The 20,294-nt window shown below is 37.9% G+C and overlaps 1 protein-coding gene across 3 annotated transcripts in view; it reads right to left on the reverse strand.

Moving 5' to 3' along the window:
- Positions 1 to 20,294, reverse strand: part of Lmbrd2 (LMBR1 domain containing 2) — a 55,075-nt gene that overhangs the window by 23,118 nt on the left and 11,663 nt on the right. For all 3 annotated transcript variants that reach the window (XM_034523427.2, XM_034523426.2, XM_076916109.1), the window contains exons 4-10: positions 19,960 to 20,055; positions 15,499 to 15,666; positions 14,529 to 14,739; positions 7,409 to 7,483; positions 3,952 to 4,065; positions 3,093 to 3,276; positions 358 to 539 (exon numbers count right to left, since the gene is read on the reverse strand). In XM_034523427.2, coding sequence (XP_034379318.1) covers positions 358 to 539; positions 3,093 to 3,276; positions 3,952 to 4,065; positions 7,409 to 7,483; positions 14,529 to 14,739; positions 15,499 to 15,666; positions 19,960 to 20,055 — 1,030 coding nt within the window. The remainder of the gene's footprint in view (positions 1 to 357; positions 540 to 3,092; positions 3,277 to 3,951; positions 4,066 to 7,408; positions 7,484 to 14,528; positions 14,740 to 15,498; positions 15,667 to 19,959; positions 20,056 to 20,294) is intronic.

A 20,294-nucleotide genomic window follows, 5' to 3' on the forward strand; every position in this document is an offset into this window, starting at 1 on the left:
GAAATTATGAAGACAAAAATGAACATTTCAACCAGTGTAACCTCCTAGGTCCTATTTAACTATTCCCTGACAACTCTAATGAAGACAGTAAGGTGCATAGTTTCCCTGACAACAGAGGGCCAAAGCAACCTCACAGAATGCCTGTCACTGCCCTACACTTATGCATTCATCTTCAGCTCTAGCTCTTAAGTTTTTATAATCTGCATGAACTGATGCGCTGTTTTGGAAAGCAGCATCATAACAGCACTATGGGAGACTACTCCTTTCACTCCTACTAGAAGAAACATAAGAGAAAATATAGCAGTTAAAGTGTGTGCATAAACAAACATAATTTATGACTAATATGAAAAAACTGACCTCAATGTAAATATAATTGTATGTCTTTTCTGCCAGCTGTATGAATACTGCAAAAAGGGATAAGACAGGAGTTGTGCTAAAGAAGGTACACTCTGACCACACAACAATCACAGAGAAGATAGACAAAACCACAGCAAGTATCCTGTGAAACCATGGACGCAAAAGGCATTCCCAGTACCACTCTGGAAAATACAAGAAAAATACAATTAGGAAAACTAAATCAGTATACAGGATTTATAGTCTTTCAAAGTAGCAGCAAATCAGACAATACAGAGAAAAATGCAACTTCACAGTGGAAAAACAGGCCTGACCCTGGGCAAAGATCAACAGCAGTGTAGAAACTGATACCCATGTGCTTCCTGCTCTGATGCAGAGGAGAGCATGACATCACCTTTGTGGCATTACTGCAAATGATGCATAAGCTGTATCTAATCATGAGGATACAGCAAACTCCAAGTTGGGGACATTCAGCAAAGACCTAGCTGCCCACAAACATCAATGTTATAAAATACACAGAGAGTAAAACACATAGGACTGAAAACCTGTGTCCGATTTAAAAAGACTAAGCAATAAAACAACTATGAAATTTGACAAAATACAAGATATGTAAAAGTAAATTATTAATGTTAATTTTCTAATTATTTTCTGATAAATTTTCTAATTATATTCAGCTACTTGAGTAGCTGAATTTTTAGAAAGTATAGACTGAAATTACCAAGGGTCAAAAGGCTTCATATATAGAAATCTCTGAAAGATTAGGGAAAAACTATATGTAGAAAAAAGAAATTAATAAAGTGTTAACATATGAAGAACCTGGATATATGAGAAGAGTTGGTGAAATTCTGGTTTTATTAAGTCTGAATCCCATCCATCCCATTGAAGACTGAACCCAGGGTTATAGTGTGTACTGAAGATATCATCTACCACTGAGTTCCAGCTTGCAGTAAGGCTACATCTTTACTTTATCTATTGAAAAGCTATGATTCAGACTCACTGCCTCCACATAATTCCTATTTAAACATCACACAGACAATTCTTTCTTCTATTTAAACATCACGCAGACAGACAATTCCTTCTTCTCCCATTGTCTTCATCTCCTCTCATCTTCTAGTGTCCCCTCTAACCCAGTCACTCACTCCCATAGCCATTCCTAACGTTTTATTGCTAACAATGGTAATTTTTGTATAGAAGCCATTTCCTCATCCCCAAGCAGTGCCTTCATCTGTACTTCAACTGTACTGACTGGCTACCAGGTCAAGCAAAATGTTTATTTCTTTTACCTTTTTACTGTTATTGGACAATTTTAATATCCTTCCATTTTTCCTTCCTTTCCCAGCTCAGATCCCACAGTCTTTAAGATAACTACTCTCCAGCCTCAATTCCTTTACCCTCTCTTCCTTCACTGTACTTGTCTGGTTAAGCCACACTGTTTGGTGCAACTCCTAGGTTTCTTTGAGTACACTGCATACATGTACACTGCAGAAGAAAGACACACCTTTGCTGACTATTCTCATCTTAAATTATCACCAACTTCCAACAGACCCTGAGCACACCTAAAGAGCTCACTATAATTCTCCATTTTCTTCCAATACCCGTTGTGACTGGTTTGTACCTTCTTGGAAAATCTCCTCTGCATTTATTGTCAGTACATTCCTAAGAGAGCATAAGCAGTCAGAAGGAAGCATACTGCTACTTGACTGCTACATTTTCTCACACTAATGCTGTCTATCTCACCTCCTAAAGTAAGGCCATTCTCTTCATTGTTCAGTATCTCCTATCTAATCTCCACTACCCACAAATACTGCCTCGAGTTCCCTATTGTATCAATCATTTTCCTCTCTATGATGATTCCCCAATTATAAGCTATGCCTCAAGCCCTCATACCCTAACTTAACACAGCCATTATCCTTATCTCTGTTCCTTTTTACTATTTGTTTATTTATTTTTGGTCTCTAAGCATAGTTGATCATGTATGTAAATTATTTATAATTGTATTTTAATGTATACAAATTTTAAAATCATAGGCATAAATATATTAAGAAGTTTCAAATTTTTTAAAAAATAATCAGTATGTTGAGAGAAATGCTATCAAATATTATGGAGAAAATATTTTATATACTGCTGGTGAATTTGTAGGAATTTCTGTCAATATTCAGAAAGCTTAGTTTTAAAGTTTAGCTAATTAATATGGTTTTATACTATCAAAAGTCAAAGCCATGATACACATTTATGGTGAGATCATTAGTGAGAATGGATATTTCAAACAGCTTCCATAAAAATTATAAAATATATTTTATGTAACCTGTTTTGTCATCAAATATTTTCCTTGTATTTTTCAAATATCTCACAGCTCCTGTATCTATGGCTTAGGAGTCTCAGGGAAGAGAAGAGCAGAAAGACTGTAGAAGGCAGCATACCAGGAAGTCTGTGGTGAGACACTTTCCTAACTGCTGTGGAAACAAGGCGGGCGCAATGGCAACATCAAGAGATGTGCTAACTTAGAAAAAGAAACTTCACGAGGTCCCACCCTAGACAAAGAACTACAGGCAAAAACTGACTTCCGGGAGAATGAGAATTAGAAGTAAACTAGTTATTTTAGAGGAAGTCTATCAGATATCTAATATTACCCTATGAAACAAATTAATATACACGTAGAAGTCAGCATTGTATTGATGAAACATACATTTTCCTTGTAGAAAAATTACTAACTTTGACATTTATGTTAAATTACATACCAACTGTAGGATTATAAAAATATTGGATAAATCGATTTTCTGGCTCAGATGACTGAAAAGTGTGAACGAATTGGTGAGTTGCGCTAGTTTCATTTTTTGCTACATCTTCTAGATAGAATGCCTGTTCCAAAAGAATCTGCCATTGCACTTGAGTCCGACGGTGCCTTTGAACTGAATAAATCACCTTAAACACAGAAGAGGAATAAGCTTGTCAATATGCCTGAACAGGAGGTTAACTTTCTGCTAGAGAATAGAGTTTTTCTTTGTCTTAATAAAATAGTACTAATGGATTTTCTAAATGTTACCAAGTATGTTAATGTTTTGAAATGACAAATATTTTCTATTAATAGAACAGGTATAATTCTTATATCCAGTTGCCAACAGTATCCCTATCCAGAAACACATAGTTAAAACATTTCAACAATAACAAGAACGAAATCAAGAGTTTTAGATATGTATTTTACTGGCATGCACGCATGTTTGGGGAGGTGGGTGCCTGTATGTGTGGTTGTGGACATGTGGAAACCACAGTCCCTGTAAGGTATCTCCAGGCATTCTCTCCTGTTTTGACACAAGGTCTCTCACTGAACCTGGCTCTCACAGATTTGGCTGACCTGCCTGGCCAATGGTCCCTCATTCTGCACACCACCCCCCACATCACTGGAACCACAGGAGCAGCCACGCTGCCTGGCTTTATACACAGTGCTGGAGACTGAGCTCAGTCCCTCAAACGTGAGCTGCAAGCAGTTTAACTACTGAGCCAACATGCAGAAAGCCTTTTATAAAGGGCAACAGTTATAAATCTAATTCACATCCTCTAATTGTATACATAACAGCTAAAATTAATAATTAAAGTTACCTGTTTGTGCAATTTTACCAAACTTTTTTCACTTGGGTAGGTATTACGCTTTTCGTCAAAATCTTCATAATCATCCATATTCCTACCCATCTTTTCCTGATAATCTGTAGGGCACTACACACAAAACATTTTATGAAATTTTAATAATATAAAAATTTATTTTTATTAAAAATCTTTCATTCAAAGAATTTAATTTTTCTTCTTTTATTGACATTTCTAACTAGTTAGGTTTTCACTAGCTAACATTTTCAAGAAAATATTTCATAGGTATGTTAAGTTTCTTTCCACAATTACTTTTTATGTACTGTCTTAGTTAGGGCTTTACTGCTGTGAACAAATAGCATGACCAAGCCAACTCTTATAAGAACACTATCTGATTGGGGCTGGTTTACAGGTTCAGAGGTTCAGCCTTTTATCATGTGTGCATGCCAGTGAAATCTTTTTTCTTTATGCTCAGATATACTAGCTTGAGACTAGGAAAGTGGAGGGAGCTTACCTACACGAAGTAACAACTATTTGAGAAGATTATTCTAATGATAGGCACCTGATGATACTTCAATTATTTTCCTAAATAGAGAAGAATCATGAAAAATATAAATGCTTAACTTCTGAAAGCCACAGTAAGCAAGATGGGATATATAATGAGGATTATCTGTCATACGACTAGTTACTTATTACATATGTAGAGTTTTGCAAGTTATTAACCTTCCTAAATAGGCCTCAAAAACAGCAAATATAAGAGAAACGGTTAGAAAGTTTACTCCTATGACCATGACTTTAGTAAAGAGACAGTAGCTAATAATAACCAGTAGAACAGATTTGGAATACAGAAGACAGATTTCATTGGTAGCTTGGGTACATGTGATGGTTTGTACATTCTTGGCCCAGGGAATGGCACTATTAGAAGATGCAGCCTTGTTGGAGTAGGTGTGTCACTGTGGATGTGGGTTTTAATACCCTCGTCCTAGCTGCCTGGAACCCAGTATCTAGCAGCCGTCAAATGAAGATGTAGAACTCTCAGCTCCTCCTGCACCATGCCTGCCTGGATGCTGCCATGCTCCTGACTTGATGATAAAAGGCTGAACCTCTGAACCTGTAAACCAGCCCCAATGAAATGGTGTCCTTTTAAGAGTTGGCTTGGTCATGCTATCTGTTCACAGCAGTAAAACCCTAACTAAGACAGTACATAAAAAGTAATTGTGGAACTTTTCAAATAATTCTTTTAGAGGCATACAAATATACCTGCAATTCAAGATAGCTCCATCAAAATCATAACAATATGGCTTATTATTAAATATTCATGTAATTTATTTTATAACACATAAAACATAACATGAGATTACATATGAGAAGATAGTTCCGGCCGGGTGGTGGTGGCACACACCTTTAATCCCAGCACTTGGGAGGCAGAGGCAGGCAGGCGGATATCTGAGTTTGAGGCCAGCCTGGTCTACAGAGTGAGTTCCAGAACAGCCAGGGCTACACAGAGAAACCCTGTCTCGAAAAACCAAAAAAAAAAAAAAAAGAGAGAGAAGATGCTTCCAAGAATTCCTGAGACCAAGGGACATGCGCTCCACTGTGTTCTTAGCAGCTTTATTCATAATAGCCAGAAACTGGAAACAACTCAAGAGTTCCCTCAACCAAAGAATGGATACAGAAAATGTGCTTCATTTACACAATGGGATACTATAGAGTTATTTAAAAAACAAAGACAAGATGAATTTTGTAGGCAAATGGATGGAACTAGAAAATATCATCCTGAGTGAGGTAACCCAGACCCAAAAGGACAGGCATGGTATGTACTCAGTAATAAGTGAATATTAGCCATAAAGTACAGAATAACCATGAAACACCCCACAAACCCAAAGAAATAAACAAGAAGTGAGGATACCTGAATCACACTTAGAAGGGGAAACAAAACAGTCATAGGAGGCAGAGGGAGATAGGGAACTGTTGGAAGGGGGATGGGGTGGAGAAGGCAAAGGCAGGATCAGGTTGGGGAAGAGACAGGAGAGAGGCCCAGTGGGCCAAGAGAATGAATGGAAATCTGCAGCTGCCTGGAGTAGGAGAAGGAGAAAATTTCTAGGAAGTCCCAGAGACCTGGGACACGGGAGGCCCCCAGGAGTCAATGCAGGTGACTTTTGATGCCTAACAGTAGGAAATGGAACCTGAAGAGTCCACCTCTTGTAGGCAGGCAGGATCCTCCCTCAGTGGAAGAATAGGAACATCAATCCATTCACAAAATTTTTCATCCAAAATTTGTCCTGTCTAAAAGAAATGCAGGGATGGAGCAGAGAGCTAAGAAAAGGGCAATGAATAACTGGCCCAACTTGAAACCCATCCCATGGGCAAGCACCAGTCCCTGACATTATTAATGATACTCTGTTATGCCTGTAAACAGAAGCCTAGCATAACCGTCCTCTGAGAGGATCTACCTAGCAGACTGGACTGAAACTGAGGCAGACACCCCACAGCCAAACATAGATAGAGGTTGGGGACACTTACGAAAGAGTTGGGGGAAGGACTGAAAGCCCAGAAGTAGATGGGAACCTCACAGGATGACCAGACCAACAGAGTTAACAAACCTGGACCTCTGGGAGCTCTCAGAATCTGAGCAACAAACCAAAAAACATATACAGGCTGGAACCAGGCCCTCCCACACATACGTAGCAGACAGGCAACTCAGTATTCATGGCTGCCATGTCTGACCTCAGTGGGAGAGGATGCACCTAATCTGACAGAGACCTGATATGCCAGGGTAGGGCGTATGGGGGCGGGTCGGGTCCCGCCCTCTCAATGGAGAGAGGGAGGGGGGCTGGGGGAAAGGACTCTTTGAGGAAGGAACCAGGAGGGGGAGCAGCAGTGTTTGGGATGAAAACAAATTAATTAATTAAAAACAATTACTGATGGGCTGGAGAGATGGCTCAGTGGTTAAGAGCACTGACTGCTCTGCCAGAGGTTCTGAGTTCAATTCCCAGCAACCACATGGTGACTCACAACCATCTGTAATAAGATCTAATGCCCTCTTCTGGTGTGTCTGAAGACAGCGACAGTGTACCCACATACACGAAATAAATAAATAAATCTTTAAAAAATAAAAAAAACAATTACTGAGACCCTAGCTTATTTTCCTAAAGGAGAATACATAATGGTATTGTAAAGATGTACCTACATCACTATGCCATGGCAATTATTGTATGGTACTCCAATTATATTCAAATGCTTCACATTTCAAAGTAAAATGCTGCCAATAATTACTATTAAATTTACAACAGCAAAAAAAAAAATCTCTATATAAATTACTCATTGTTTATGGTAAAGATTTACATAAAAATCCATCTGGAAAATCTTAACCATATATGCTTTAATCATACTTTCCTGTATGAAATTTTTAATTTACAGTAGTATATAAAAATGTACTTCACAAGAAAGAGAGGAAACAACATACTCTGATTACCTTTTTAAGGATCGTGTCAACACATTTTCTCAATGGATGGTTATACTTGATGCTCTCATTTACTTTTCGAACCTCCTATAAAAACAGTAAAATAAAAATATTGAGATTTCTATAAATCAGACATTTTAAATGAGCATTCATATTAAGCACTAGATTTCCATTTTAGCTCAAATTATTTAGCATTATAAGAAGTATTTTTCATGGAATAAAAACTTATTAAGAACAGTTGTAAGATATTCAAATAGCTGTATTTATATTCTTGCTGTTCTATGGATTTCTAAATTTATTCCTCCATTGTCTGCTTGCTTCATATACCATAGTAGCTAAGCATTATTTAACAGTTCAGAAGTTTATAATACATGTGTGTATGTAAAGCCCAACCAAGTCTGTTTTTGAAGAAACTCCATTTTGTGCAAGACCAGGGGTTAAACTTCAATTCCAGGAAGAAAATCGGAGTCCTCCTGAGCAAGCATTCTATGGCGACATCGCCCCCCTAGCCTCCTTACCAACAGCTAGTCAGGCTACAATAGCAGGGTCAAGGTTCATATAAGTAACTTAAGACATCCTGCAGAGAACAGATAACAGTCATCCTGTTCATCAAGTGCTATTGTCCCCCTGTTCAGTTCCTGCAGAGTACACCAGAAATGCAGTTTTTAGAATATTAACTTGCTGACCCGTATGAAAATTCCCCAAGCTTGCTGTAACTACAATAAATACCCTGCACCCCTAAACTTGGAGCTCTCACTCTGACCCACTTCAACAGGGACGATGAGACAGAGACCTTGCTCTAGAGCTCATAATAAAGACCCTAACATCCAAATTGACTCTTCAGTGGTCGTTGGAGTACCTACAACTTGGGCATAGCATGTATAAATAAACATACATAGTTTAAATTAAATTTTCCCATCTGGGCTGACAATGTTTCTTCCAGGAGCCAAATAAAATCTAACAAAAACCTCAACACGAGTATGAGAAGTCCCTTTTTGAGTTGTTGGTCAGGGCTAGCCTATTGTTATTACTTTAAAATCTCTATTGCTGAAGATACTGTATTTAAGACATAAGGCCCCAAAACTCCCGAGCTGGAACTGATTTGAAAGCCTCATCCTTGAGGACTAGCTTTCATAATACCAGAAGATGCCAGGATAGCTCCCAAAGGAGGGAAGTGACCAGCTGTCCAAGCCAGCTATGATGCTTATGAGCCATGACAATAGACAGCATGGCATGATAACCGCTTGCCTTTTACCCACAGCCAAGTGTAGTCCCCACCCTCCTCAAAGAAACTTCTCTTTGCAACAGAAAACCACAATGAATCAAATGCATAGTTTTAGCCCAGTCTGAAAAGCTGTATCTACAATACAAGTCTCTCAACTAAGGCTTAGGGATCATTGTGGTGGGGGTCAGGGGCAGAGGATCCCTGCCAGAGGCTCAGGGAGTTGCTGTGAGACTGTGTCTCCTAGGGCTGTCACAAGCTACACCCACAGGGTCTCACTAGCATGTCTGCATAAACATGAGCTGAACAAGGATAACAATAACAGGCAAGCTAATGTGGACGGGGAAAGCCCAAGAGGCCTCAACCCTTCACAAAGAACGACAGGCAACTAAGGAATACTGAGAGTGGGCTAAATAAGTCTTCCAAGGAAAAAAAGACCATACCAATTGGTTATCCAATACCTAAATACAAATGGCATTACACAGACTGAGCAGCCTGTATTTAGAACATATATGTTTACACACATATACACAACAAATGTACAGAACAATAATTAATAATAAAAAAAAAGAAGCCATGATTTGAAGGAGAGAAAGGAGGAACAACTGGGAGTGACTGGAAATAAGAGAGGGAAGGAGTGAACGATGTAAACTATACTATAATCTCAAAAACTAAAAGAAATAATGAAAAGAATTCACAAAGGATCTGTCAAGCTTTATATTTTTAAAAGATCAGGATTAAATTATTCCACCTTGATGATCAAAATCAGTTGTCCCGTTATTACCATTATCAATCAGCATAGGAAGCAGAAAAGACTTAACTTGTCACAAAGTGTCCACTGCTTCCAAACCACAGAACGTTACTGGCAATGTGCTGGCTAAAACACTACCATGTTAAATGAGAAGATCCATATTGATTGTCAATTCCTCTGCATCAAAAATTATCTTAGAAACAAATCTCTGAGCATATCTGTGAGGAATTCTCTATGCTGTGTTAACTGAGGTAGGAAGACTCACCCTAAATATAGTAGGCTGCACAACTCCATGGGCTAGCACTGTGGTGTACACTCAATGGAGAATGCCAGCTGAATGAAGCATTTATCACTCTGCTTACTGATTGGGGACACAATTTAAAAGTTGTCTCATGTTCCTCTCACCAAACCTTTCCTGCAGTGATGCACTATACTCTGACAAAACTGTGAGCCAGAATAAATCCTCCTTCCTTAAACTGTTTTCACAAGCATTTTATCATGCCAACAAGAAAAGTAACTAATGAGTAATGTAGTAGAAGCGGGATCATTACCATGATAAAGCTCTTTGGAACTATGGCCCAGAGAGGACCTGGAATTGCTATAAGCAAAGCTTAATGGACTATTCTGGTGGGCATTCCGAGACAAGAATACAGAGAGAAACAAAGATGGGGAGGGCCAACTCCTAAGGTTTTGGAGGGGATCAAGGGCACTGGCAGGATCTGGGACAGCAGCCATACTTGCTTCATTCTGGCATTCTGCCCATGTCCTCAGAAGCTAGACAAGACTGAAATAAAAAGAAACGAACTGCTTTACTTTATTTATTGTAAACACAATATATGTGAACTTAGGCAAGGCTTTGGTTTCATATGTAACTTCCTTTCACATGTGCATATAATGTGTTTGGTCAAATCCATCCCTCATTCACACTAATGAATCCCCCTATGTTTTCCAGACTTTCCTACTAACTTCATAGGTGTTAGAGGTTTTTTAAATCCACCAAGTCAGTCCACTTAGTGCTTCCTGTATGTACAGGGAAATAGGGATATCTATGGGAGTATGTGTGTAGCCTCTCGGGAACCATATCTTTAAAGAAAACAGACTCCCCTTATCCCTGTAGCCGTGAATTATCAAAATAACTCCTTGGCTATGGGTGGGACTTGATGCCCCCTCTCCCATTCATGCTGGGATTCTGGCCAGTTTGATCCTATACATGTAATCATAGCTGCTGGGAATCCATCTGGACTAACTTCTTTGATGGTGGAAATTTCAAGACAGCATAGCATTCAAGTTATGTCATGCTATTACTCACTGTTTTTATTCAGTTCTACAGTGAGAGATTAAAAAGATATGGATTGGGTTTGGTGAAGAACAGTATGTGAACTATAAAGTTAAAGGAACAAGAAAGAAGATCTGAAGACAAGAGTCTCACCACTGAAGATTCTGTGAAAATGCAAACTCATTTAAAAACAGAGTCTCAACTATGAATGCCACTAAAGGTGTTTCCTACTCCAGAAGAACACAGTCTATGCAAACAGAAACCATAGCAGCTATGATCCAAAAGGGCTGGGTTTCATCTTGACCTGGCAGCAGAAGGTGGCTATTTCATCCACACCGTAAAGGTTTATAGGCATGAAGGATGAAAAAGTGAGGGGACCCTAGATGCTTGTGCATAGCTTCCAGAAGGCTACTGAGGACAGGCAGTCTGCAGCAGAGTCAGAGTCCCCGTAAGAAGACCATACAGGGCCACTCGTATCAAACAGTGAAGGTGAAGGCTAAGTTAAAATGGAAACTGAAGGATGTTGTACTGGGACCACAGGAGGTCTACCAAGGAAAGCACTGGCATGTACCAGACAAATCCAAGAGACTGTATAAATAGGAGACTGAATAAATAGGGGAATGTAAGCTGAGCAGAAACACTCTTGTTTTGTCTCCCAACAGTAGACCTAGCTCCCTAACACTCCTGCCATCACACCTTCCTTGCCACGATCCCCTCAAAGTGTAAGTCTAAATAATCTCATCTTTCTGTAAGCTGTTTTTGTCAATTCTCTTATCACAGCAATGAAAATAGTAACCAATGCAACAAAGTACTGTCAAATCAATTTCACTGACAAAAGGTCTGGTGATAAGTAAGTGTTTTAATAAATATTAAAAGGCATAAAGAGATAGAGGGAAAAGCCCAGTGGGTGAGGTAATGCCATATAAACATGAAGATCTTAGTTCATATCACCAAAACCAAGGTAAAAAGCCAGGGAATGGGGTGCTCTCTTGTAACCCTAGAACTGTAGAAGTGCAGAGAGAGAGAGACCCCCTGAAGCTCACTGGCCAGCCAGGCAGGAGGAAACAATGTGCTTCACGTTCAGAGAGAGACCCTATCTCGAAAAATAAAGGTTGACATCAATCAACAAAAAATATGCAATACTCAGCTTGGGCAACACAACCAGCTGTGTACACATATGCACAAACATCGTTACCAAGTAAACCACACAAAGAAAGAAGAGGGAAGAGGAAAGGGTGGGCTAGGAACAGAGTCTTTGGAATTAGTATTTCCTAGGAATCACAATATCCTATAAGTTTTATGAATTAAAATGGTGGAATCACTGTTCTATAAGTAGCAGCAGCAGGAAGAGGAGGAGAAAGAAGAAGAGGAAGAAGAAAAGGAAGAAGAAGAGGAGAAAGAAGTGGAGGAAGAGAAGAAGGCCCTGTATGTTACAGTCCTAGAATAAAAATAAAACAAAAGGAATTTTAAAAGAACATTTGTAGTGCTAGAGAATAGCTTTAAGTGATAGAGAATGAAAAGCAGAGAAACTATCTGATATACTAAGAAAATAATGAAAAGATTCATATACCAGAGTCACTTTAGTATGTGAAGCATTCTTGTTAGCAAACAGAAAAAAAAAAGAAAATTCAAAATAGAACTGGCCTATAAATATATAGAAGAATATTCAAGCTTCCAAGAAATTGCAAATTCCAAATGAGTTTTTTTTGTAAAAATATAAAACATTTATATAATATAATAAAGTAAGATTTGCAAAACCAATATCATATACAGTAAAATGTAATATGTTTGGAGAGTAACTTTCCAGTAACCATGAAAATCTAATAAATGCATACTCTGAAAAATTGATACCAATAACACTGTTCCTGTAAGGGACTCAGTTTATAGAGGAAAACAGACAATTAAACAAAAAAGATATAGAAGTGCTATAAAAGCACAGCACAGGACATTCTGGATGACTACAGTTTAGTAGGACATTCTGGATGACTACAGTTTAGTAGGACATTCTGGATGACTACAGTTTAGCTTAGGAGTCTTTCTGATGAACTGATCATTTAAGTGAAACAAAACAAAATGAGTAAGATTCAGTCAACTAAAGGGAAAACAAGACTATTCCAAAGAAGGACAAGGACAGTGAGTACAAGTCTCTAGACAGAAATGAACACACTGTATTAAAGAAAAAGAACAGCATGAGTACAGAAAAAAAATGTCAATAAACGCCTGGTTACCACGTGATCTGAGAACCATACCCCAAACTTCCCAGAAATCTAACTAGCAATTAATTCTGAGCTATGTTCATTCTAGATACGTGACTGGCAAGATTAGATTTGGTTTTCATTTTTAGATTTTTGACTTACGTTATTTTTAATTTTTGTGACAAAAATTATATAGCTCAAGCTGGACTTGAATTTGCTACATAACTCAGTCTGGCTTGAAGTCACCTCCCTCACTGACCTGGGATTACAAGCATTATGTGCTAAAATGTCCAGCTCACACTTGTATTTTCAAAAGGTCACTCTGGATGCTATTACATTGTATTTTTCCATTTATAAGTTTCTTAAAGTGTGTAATTGGCACACATTTATTTACTTCAAAAATTAACTACATAACCTGACCATAAATATAAAATATATGTTTTTCTTAAAATTATTTAGCCACATTAAATAAAAGCATGAACAGAAACAGTTAACTTTTCATATTAGCTATATTTGTTTTACATTTAAGGTTTACTCAACAGTTGAGTTTTAAAGTTTGGGAGGATCTAAAATATTAGCTTGTTCAGGAGGCTAATGCTTTAGCTACTAAACTGGTATTTTATTAGAATCTTCTTGGCTATCAACATTCTAGCAATTCTTCCAATCCTAGTCAACTTTTATTTTTCTGACCTCTCTCTAGATTTTGTGAAGCCTCGCCATACGGAGCACTTCAAGTATACTTTTATCGTACACGCTAAGGGAATGCTCGGGCGGGCCTCTACTCTAGACAGTTAACACCGTCATGAGCACCCTGCTACCTATGTAGGATAGTTATTGTTTAAAAACATCCATTAAAAAACAATTCTGTCAACCAGACATGGTGGCACAGAATTATTACCTTACACTGGACAATATAGGGAAATAGCAAGATCCTAACTCAAATAAAAACAGAGAGAAACACAGAGAGAGAGGAGAAAGAGGGAAAAGAGGGAAGGAGGTAGGGATGGAAGGGGGAGGAGAAGGGAAAATAGGAAGGAAAGGGGAGGTGAGGAGAAGGGAACAAAAGGCAGGAGAGGGAAAAGGATGCCTTCCTTTTTATACATGACTTTTCCTCATAAAACACATTTAAATCCTACCACTTTCAGCATATGAATAGTATGCTGAAATAACACACAAGGCACAAACGCCAGGTTAATTTTCATGTCTTATTCCTAAGGGTTCCTATCTAATGACAGAAAACCTCTCTATTTCATTCAGACACTCTTGGTTCATCTGAACTGGCCCAGTGGGGTAAACATGTAATGGCAATACCTCATTTCTTCATTATAAAATGGGAATTTAAAAATTCTCTTTTGTAAAGTTGTAAGAATTAAATAAAGCTGAGTCTTGAGAAATGAGTTTGAACTGTGCAAATCTACTTATATGCATTTTTTGAAATCTCCAACAAGTAAATAAAACTCACAAGGGATCAGAACATAGAAATGCTGAACAACTTTTCAAATTAGGTGTTATTGATGAATAAAAGAAATGATTTTTAGCATTTACTATCATAAAATAGACATCTACTACAAAAATTAAAATGAAGCAAAACTCACTGACAGAACACGACACATATGCAGTCAAGAGAACAGTCAACAGACTCAAGAGTTATAAACCACTACTGCTTTTGTAGGATTAAACTTGCTTACCTCCATTACATCCTCCAAATTCTCTTCTGCATCCGCTTTCTCTGTCATCAGTTTGGCTGCCTTAAAGTACGTCTTCATAAGCAGATAGCCTCTTTTGGCTCCATTCCAGTACGACCGAGGAATTTCCACCAAGCCATACCCCAATAACAACACGAGGAGAAACAGACCCCATGTGTTGGCAGCCGCTATCCCAATAGTCTGAAGTTGGTTCCTAAGAAACAGAAAATATAAACAAAGAGCTGATATAAATATGCTTCTATATAAAGATATAAGACTAATTAGTAGTAAATAAAATTTCAGAAAACTGTCATAGAGAATAAGTAGGATTTTATATGAAGAAATTTATACTTCTTTCCAAGCCCAACAGATAATCTGTATGTTTGAATGGAAAGACAGAGTGTGACAGTAAAAACAGACCTCAATATGGGAAACACTGTTTCCTCCACAGAAAACATTTTTCCTTTCCTTATCAAGATGAACTAAGAGAGCCCTGTAAACAGTTGACTTCTGTTATGGTTTAGCTACACCGATAATGAGACCTAGCTCTACTGTTCTACACATACATTTTGGAGTAATATACATATATTACAAATTATATACACAAAATGGATTTTAACTTATTGAAATACCTGAGCTTAAAGTAACATTACAAAAACTATTCTCCAAACTAAAATAAAGAAAAAAGAAAAAATTGTTAGTTCTAGTGGCTAAAAATTCATTTTTAATCATTTATAAAATTTAAAATTCTATAAAAATCATTGTTGTTTACCATATCATTATTAGTCAAAACATTAGGCCAACATCTAATAGTTATATTTAAAGAAGCCATCCTGGATTTTCTTTCTTAGTAATATGCATTATTCAGATACCTTTTGTGGTGTATGTGTTTGTTTACTTGCATGTGTTCAGTAAAAGTCAACTTCAATAGCACAAACATACACAACAGTGTTCTAAAGACTGCTTTTCTTACCATTCTAAGTGCAAACGTGGGTTCACAGCTACGTAAATTAGAAATGCTCCAAATATCAGTAAGTAAGTTCCATAATAGATTGCATTCTCAATCAGCGCTGTTTTTATCTTTCCGGTGATGGAAAAACCTCCAGATCTTGCATATGATTGCATAAAAGGTAACAGAATCCTGGTTGTATGAAAAATATATGATCAAAAACTCAATTGTGTAGCTGTTGAATCTAAAATACCCAAAACATACAAATCTCAATGTATAAGTCTCCCCAACAAATGTTTTATGAGTAAGTACATGTTAATACTGAATGAAGTATGATAAATGATTATTTTTTAATATTAAGTTTTGGGAAAAACAGAGGTTCTAAAGCAGGAGACAGCAAAGGAGGCTGCAATGACACGCAGACTCGAACAGTCTAAGTGACTTCACATTCTCTAAAAGGTCTAAAAATAGGCCTTAGAGTTGCATGAGAAGCCAAGGTTGTGGTACAACTGTAATCTTAGCACTCGGAATACTGAGGCAGCCTTGGCTACATAGACCTAAATTCAAAACCAAAGACATAAATAACAACATTATTCCTTTAGAGTGACTTTGGACTATATACAAAGAATAAGAAAACATTTTTTTTTTAAAGCAAAGAATTTCAAGAGCACACTCACACTCTTCCTGCCCCAGTTTCAAATGCTAAGGGCTCAGGACACCATGTGTGTCCTTCACTGAAGAAAACACTTTCCAATGTCTAGTTTCCCAAGGCTTCAGCATAGAAAACTGATTGAAAGCAAACAAAAATGCAAGTAGTTGGGAAGGTTAAAGGTAGTGGTCCAGGTAAGAGCAGGACAAGTGTGGGAGTTTGAATAAGAATGTCCCCAATAGGCTCATATACTTGAATATTTTGTCAGAAGAGAGTGACACTGTTTAAAAGGATTAAGAGGTGTGACCTTCTTGGAGTGGGTGTGCTCTTGTTGGAGGAAATGTGTCACCAGGGGTGGGCTTTGAGGTTTCAAAAACCCAAGCCAAGCTCAGTGGCTTATTCCCTTCCTGCCACATGTGGATCAAGATGTAGAACTCTTAACTACACTGCAGCACCATGTCTGCCTACCTGCTGCCACACTCCTCACTATGAAAATGGAGGAAGCCTCAGAAACTGTTAAACAGCCCGAATCAAATGCTTTCTCCCGTAAGAGTTGCTATGATCATGGTGTATCTTCACAGCAATAAAGTGCTAAGACAAAAAAAAGACTGACTGTCAAACTAATAAAGTACATAAGAGACAATACAAAATAGCAACAAGAGGACAGAGTAGTTCTCATACAAGTTTAAGTTCAGAAGACTGGAGAGACAGATTTTGGAGCTATCAGGATGTCAAAGCAATTAAATAACATCAGTAGATTAGATCTGGTGAAGCAAGTGCATCAAGTACTAAGAAAGAAACTTAGACTGACCTGAAAAAGAAGAGACGGAACCAGTGAAGAAGACTAAGACAGAGCAGTAAAGAGGCATGGAAGAAGACCAAGGAGTATATGGAGCAGAAAGAAGAGGAAAGTATTTGAAAGTAGAGGAGAGAAAACCATAAGATAAATGCTGTCAAGAGGTCAGGCATGTAAAGGATTTGTATACGTGAGTAGATGCGGGAGTGTATTGAAGGGTACTACTGACTGAGGAAGGAATAAATTAAATGAGCAAATGAAGACCGCAAATGGAGAAAGTTTATTTAAGAGGTATATTGTAAACTACGGTATATGCATAAAGTAGATGTCTCAGAGAAATGAGTAACAGTAACAATGATATGTACAGAATTGTATAGATAAATCTCCCAAGTGTATATGAACAAAAGTGGGGGAGGGGGATCACGCTGTATAAGTCTTTGTTTATAAATTCCTTAACACAACAAATCAATCTATATCGATGGAAGTAAAAATTGTGGTTACTCTTTAGGATCAGGAATGTCTAGAGAAGAACATTAGGAAAACTCCAGGGGCATTGTAAATGGCCTGCATCATTGAGTTCTGGTGTAAGGACTCATCCACTTCAAAAATAAACTTAACACATAAGTACAAACTTTTTGTAGATTTCAACTTCAGTCTTTCTTTTTAAAGTCTTTGAAAACAATGGTCATAATATTAGTAAGGTTGAGACAGGAAAAGAATTTGAGTTGAGAGAGAGATTTTAAATAATATATTTGCATGTGAGATTTATTTATGTGCATGGGGGTACTGTTTTCTATGATGCTGGCAAAACATACAGCTGTAAGTTAGTAACCAAAGCTTAAGGAGATAGGTTCCTATTTTAGAAAGTGAGGGTAGCATAGTAAGAGTAAGTCTTCCATCCCTGGAGGGCAAAGAGAAAAGGATTGGTAAATAGATATTTGTGTTGATAAGACAAATACAGTTGCCATGTGATGACTTCTATGCAGCAAACAGTAAGTCATATGCCAAGAGTAAAGGTGACATTTTAGAAGGATTAGAAAAGGGTCACAAAAGACTTAAGTTTAGAAAGAGAAGAGAAAGACAAACAAATGACAATCTGGCAATTTTGAGGGCATGGGTGAGGTTATTTAGAATAAACTTCCAAAGATACAAATTCTATTTCATTCTGTAATCGTCCTCTCGCAGTGCTTGCTATATCCAGTTTGATAGTTTAGTGTCCTGCAGGTCTCTAAGGAAGGACTGGGCAGAGGGTAACTGGGAGTCTAGAGCACAGAAGGAAGAAAAACTAGAGGGTAGAACATAGACTTGGAGTACAGTCCTGGTTACTAAAACCACAACTGTAACTAATGGTGTCTCACACACAGGCAGGCAAGATGACAGAACATAGGGGTCAAGGGAAGAGCAACATTAGGAACTGGGTCACAGAAATCAAGGAAACATCCATGCAGGAAATGAGAGTGTGTGAATAAGCAGGCAGGGATGGAGGGTGGACCTCTATTACTATAGACACTACACATGTAGGGGACAAGACTTGATTATTTGAGCTGGATACAGCCTGGAAACTTCTTTTCTTCAGTCTAGAATCCTGGAGAAAATTCTACACAAGCTGACAAGAGAAGGAAGCAGTTTAACAGTCCTATTCAACTGCAACAAACACCTATGAACCACAACAATAATCAGCACAATGAGATATCTCTAATAGTGCAGTTAATGGCACTCACATCTGTTGATGGTAACTAGCAATTGTCTAATTGAACTTAAGGCCCACACAGGAAGGAACTGAAAACCTATCCAGCTCCCTAGGACTGGTGAGGACATACACATTAGAGAAGAATTTACTTCTGCCGTGTTGCTAAACCAGCATAGCTCCATACTATTATATTCTAAATCTTATCCTTATACCCACAGGTCAATGTGGCTACCATGCTTCTCTTTACAGCAAATGGAGACCATCCCAGAAAACACAAGAGGGCACAATGCAGATCGAGAGACTGTTGGGAGCACAGCCCCAACATAGTACATCACAGGTCTTACATCTGTGTCTCAGGGGCCACTGTGGAAGAGGATTTTAAGAGGCAGAGAATATCAACAAGTCTGTGATGAAACAGTCTCTCCTAGAAATAGCTGCATAAATAAAACTGGAACAATGACAATATTAACAGACACATTAACATAGAAAGGAGAAAATTTTGTGGGGTTCTACCTTTAGAGCAGTGGTTCTCGTCCTTCCTAATGCTATAACCATTTAATGCAGTTACTCATGTTTTGATGACCCCTAATCATAAAATTATTTTCAGTTACTTCATAACTGCAATTTTGCTACTGTAATGAATCATAATGTAAATATCTGCTATGCAGGATATCTGATATGTGACCCCTGTGAAAAGGTTGTTTGTCCCAACCCACAGGTTGAGAACCGCTGCTCTAGACTAAGAACCACAGGTCACATGACTGCCGGGAGACGGAGAGTTAGCCTCTCCCAGGGATGGGCACCCTTACTGAAGACTGCTGGGAGAGGGAGAGTTAGTGTCTCCCAGGGATGAGCACCCTTACTGGTTGTCCAATGCGGAGTGGGAAGCCCTGAATCCATACACACACAAAGAACAAAAACTGATTTGCTGTATGTAACAGTAATAAGTAAGTAGAGGCTATCAACTTGAGAGTGGGGGTGTGTGGGATGGGTGTGAGGGAAGGCATTGGCATAGGCTGGAGGGGGAAAAGCAAGAGGAGGAGTTATATAATTCTATTTCAATAGAACATGTTTTACAAAAATTAAAGAAAGGAAGCCAAGGAAGAGTGGTGACCTTCATAAAAGCCCTTTCGTGAGTAGCAGAGCTACATGTGGGCTGGACTGAGGGCCAGACAAGAAAGACACCAGGAAGGAAAAAGTCACAAGAACAATTTTCATTTTTGTTTTCTACTTTTGTGTGCTTCCCCCGTTCCTTTCTTCTTGTAAAAATGGGATACTACATCTCAAAAGTATTAAGGTTCATTAAAAATTAATCCTTTAGCCAATAATGCAGCCTTCACTGCCACTTACCATGTTAAAAACTGAGATGTCCAATAAACTACCCTCCAGAAAATTGGCATGATTCCATCTGGAATGTAACTCCATGGCTTGAAACATGGATGCTGTCTATTCAATAACAATTTAAAGTCAATTAATTATAAATAATAACTTCTTAAAGTATAAACAAATTTGTTTGTATGCATCAAATTAATAATTATTAATCAAATCATATCTCACAGAAAATTTAAAAATCAAAGCTGCCAAACCAAACACCATACATGAAAAGAACAAAACCATTCACTCTAAAGAAGAATGTCATTTACATTTCCAATTCCCAATGTATTCTTAGGTATTTAATGAAAGGA

This window comes from Arvicanthis niloticus, chromosome 19 (genome assembly GCF_011762505.2).
Source record: "Arvicanthis niloticus isolate mArvNil1 chromosome 19, mArvNil1.pat.X, whole genome shotgun sequence".
NCBI classification, from domain to species: Eukaryota; Metazoa; Chordata; class Mammalia; order Rodentia; family Muridae; genus Arvicanthis; species Arvicanthis niloticus.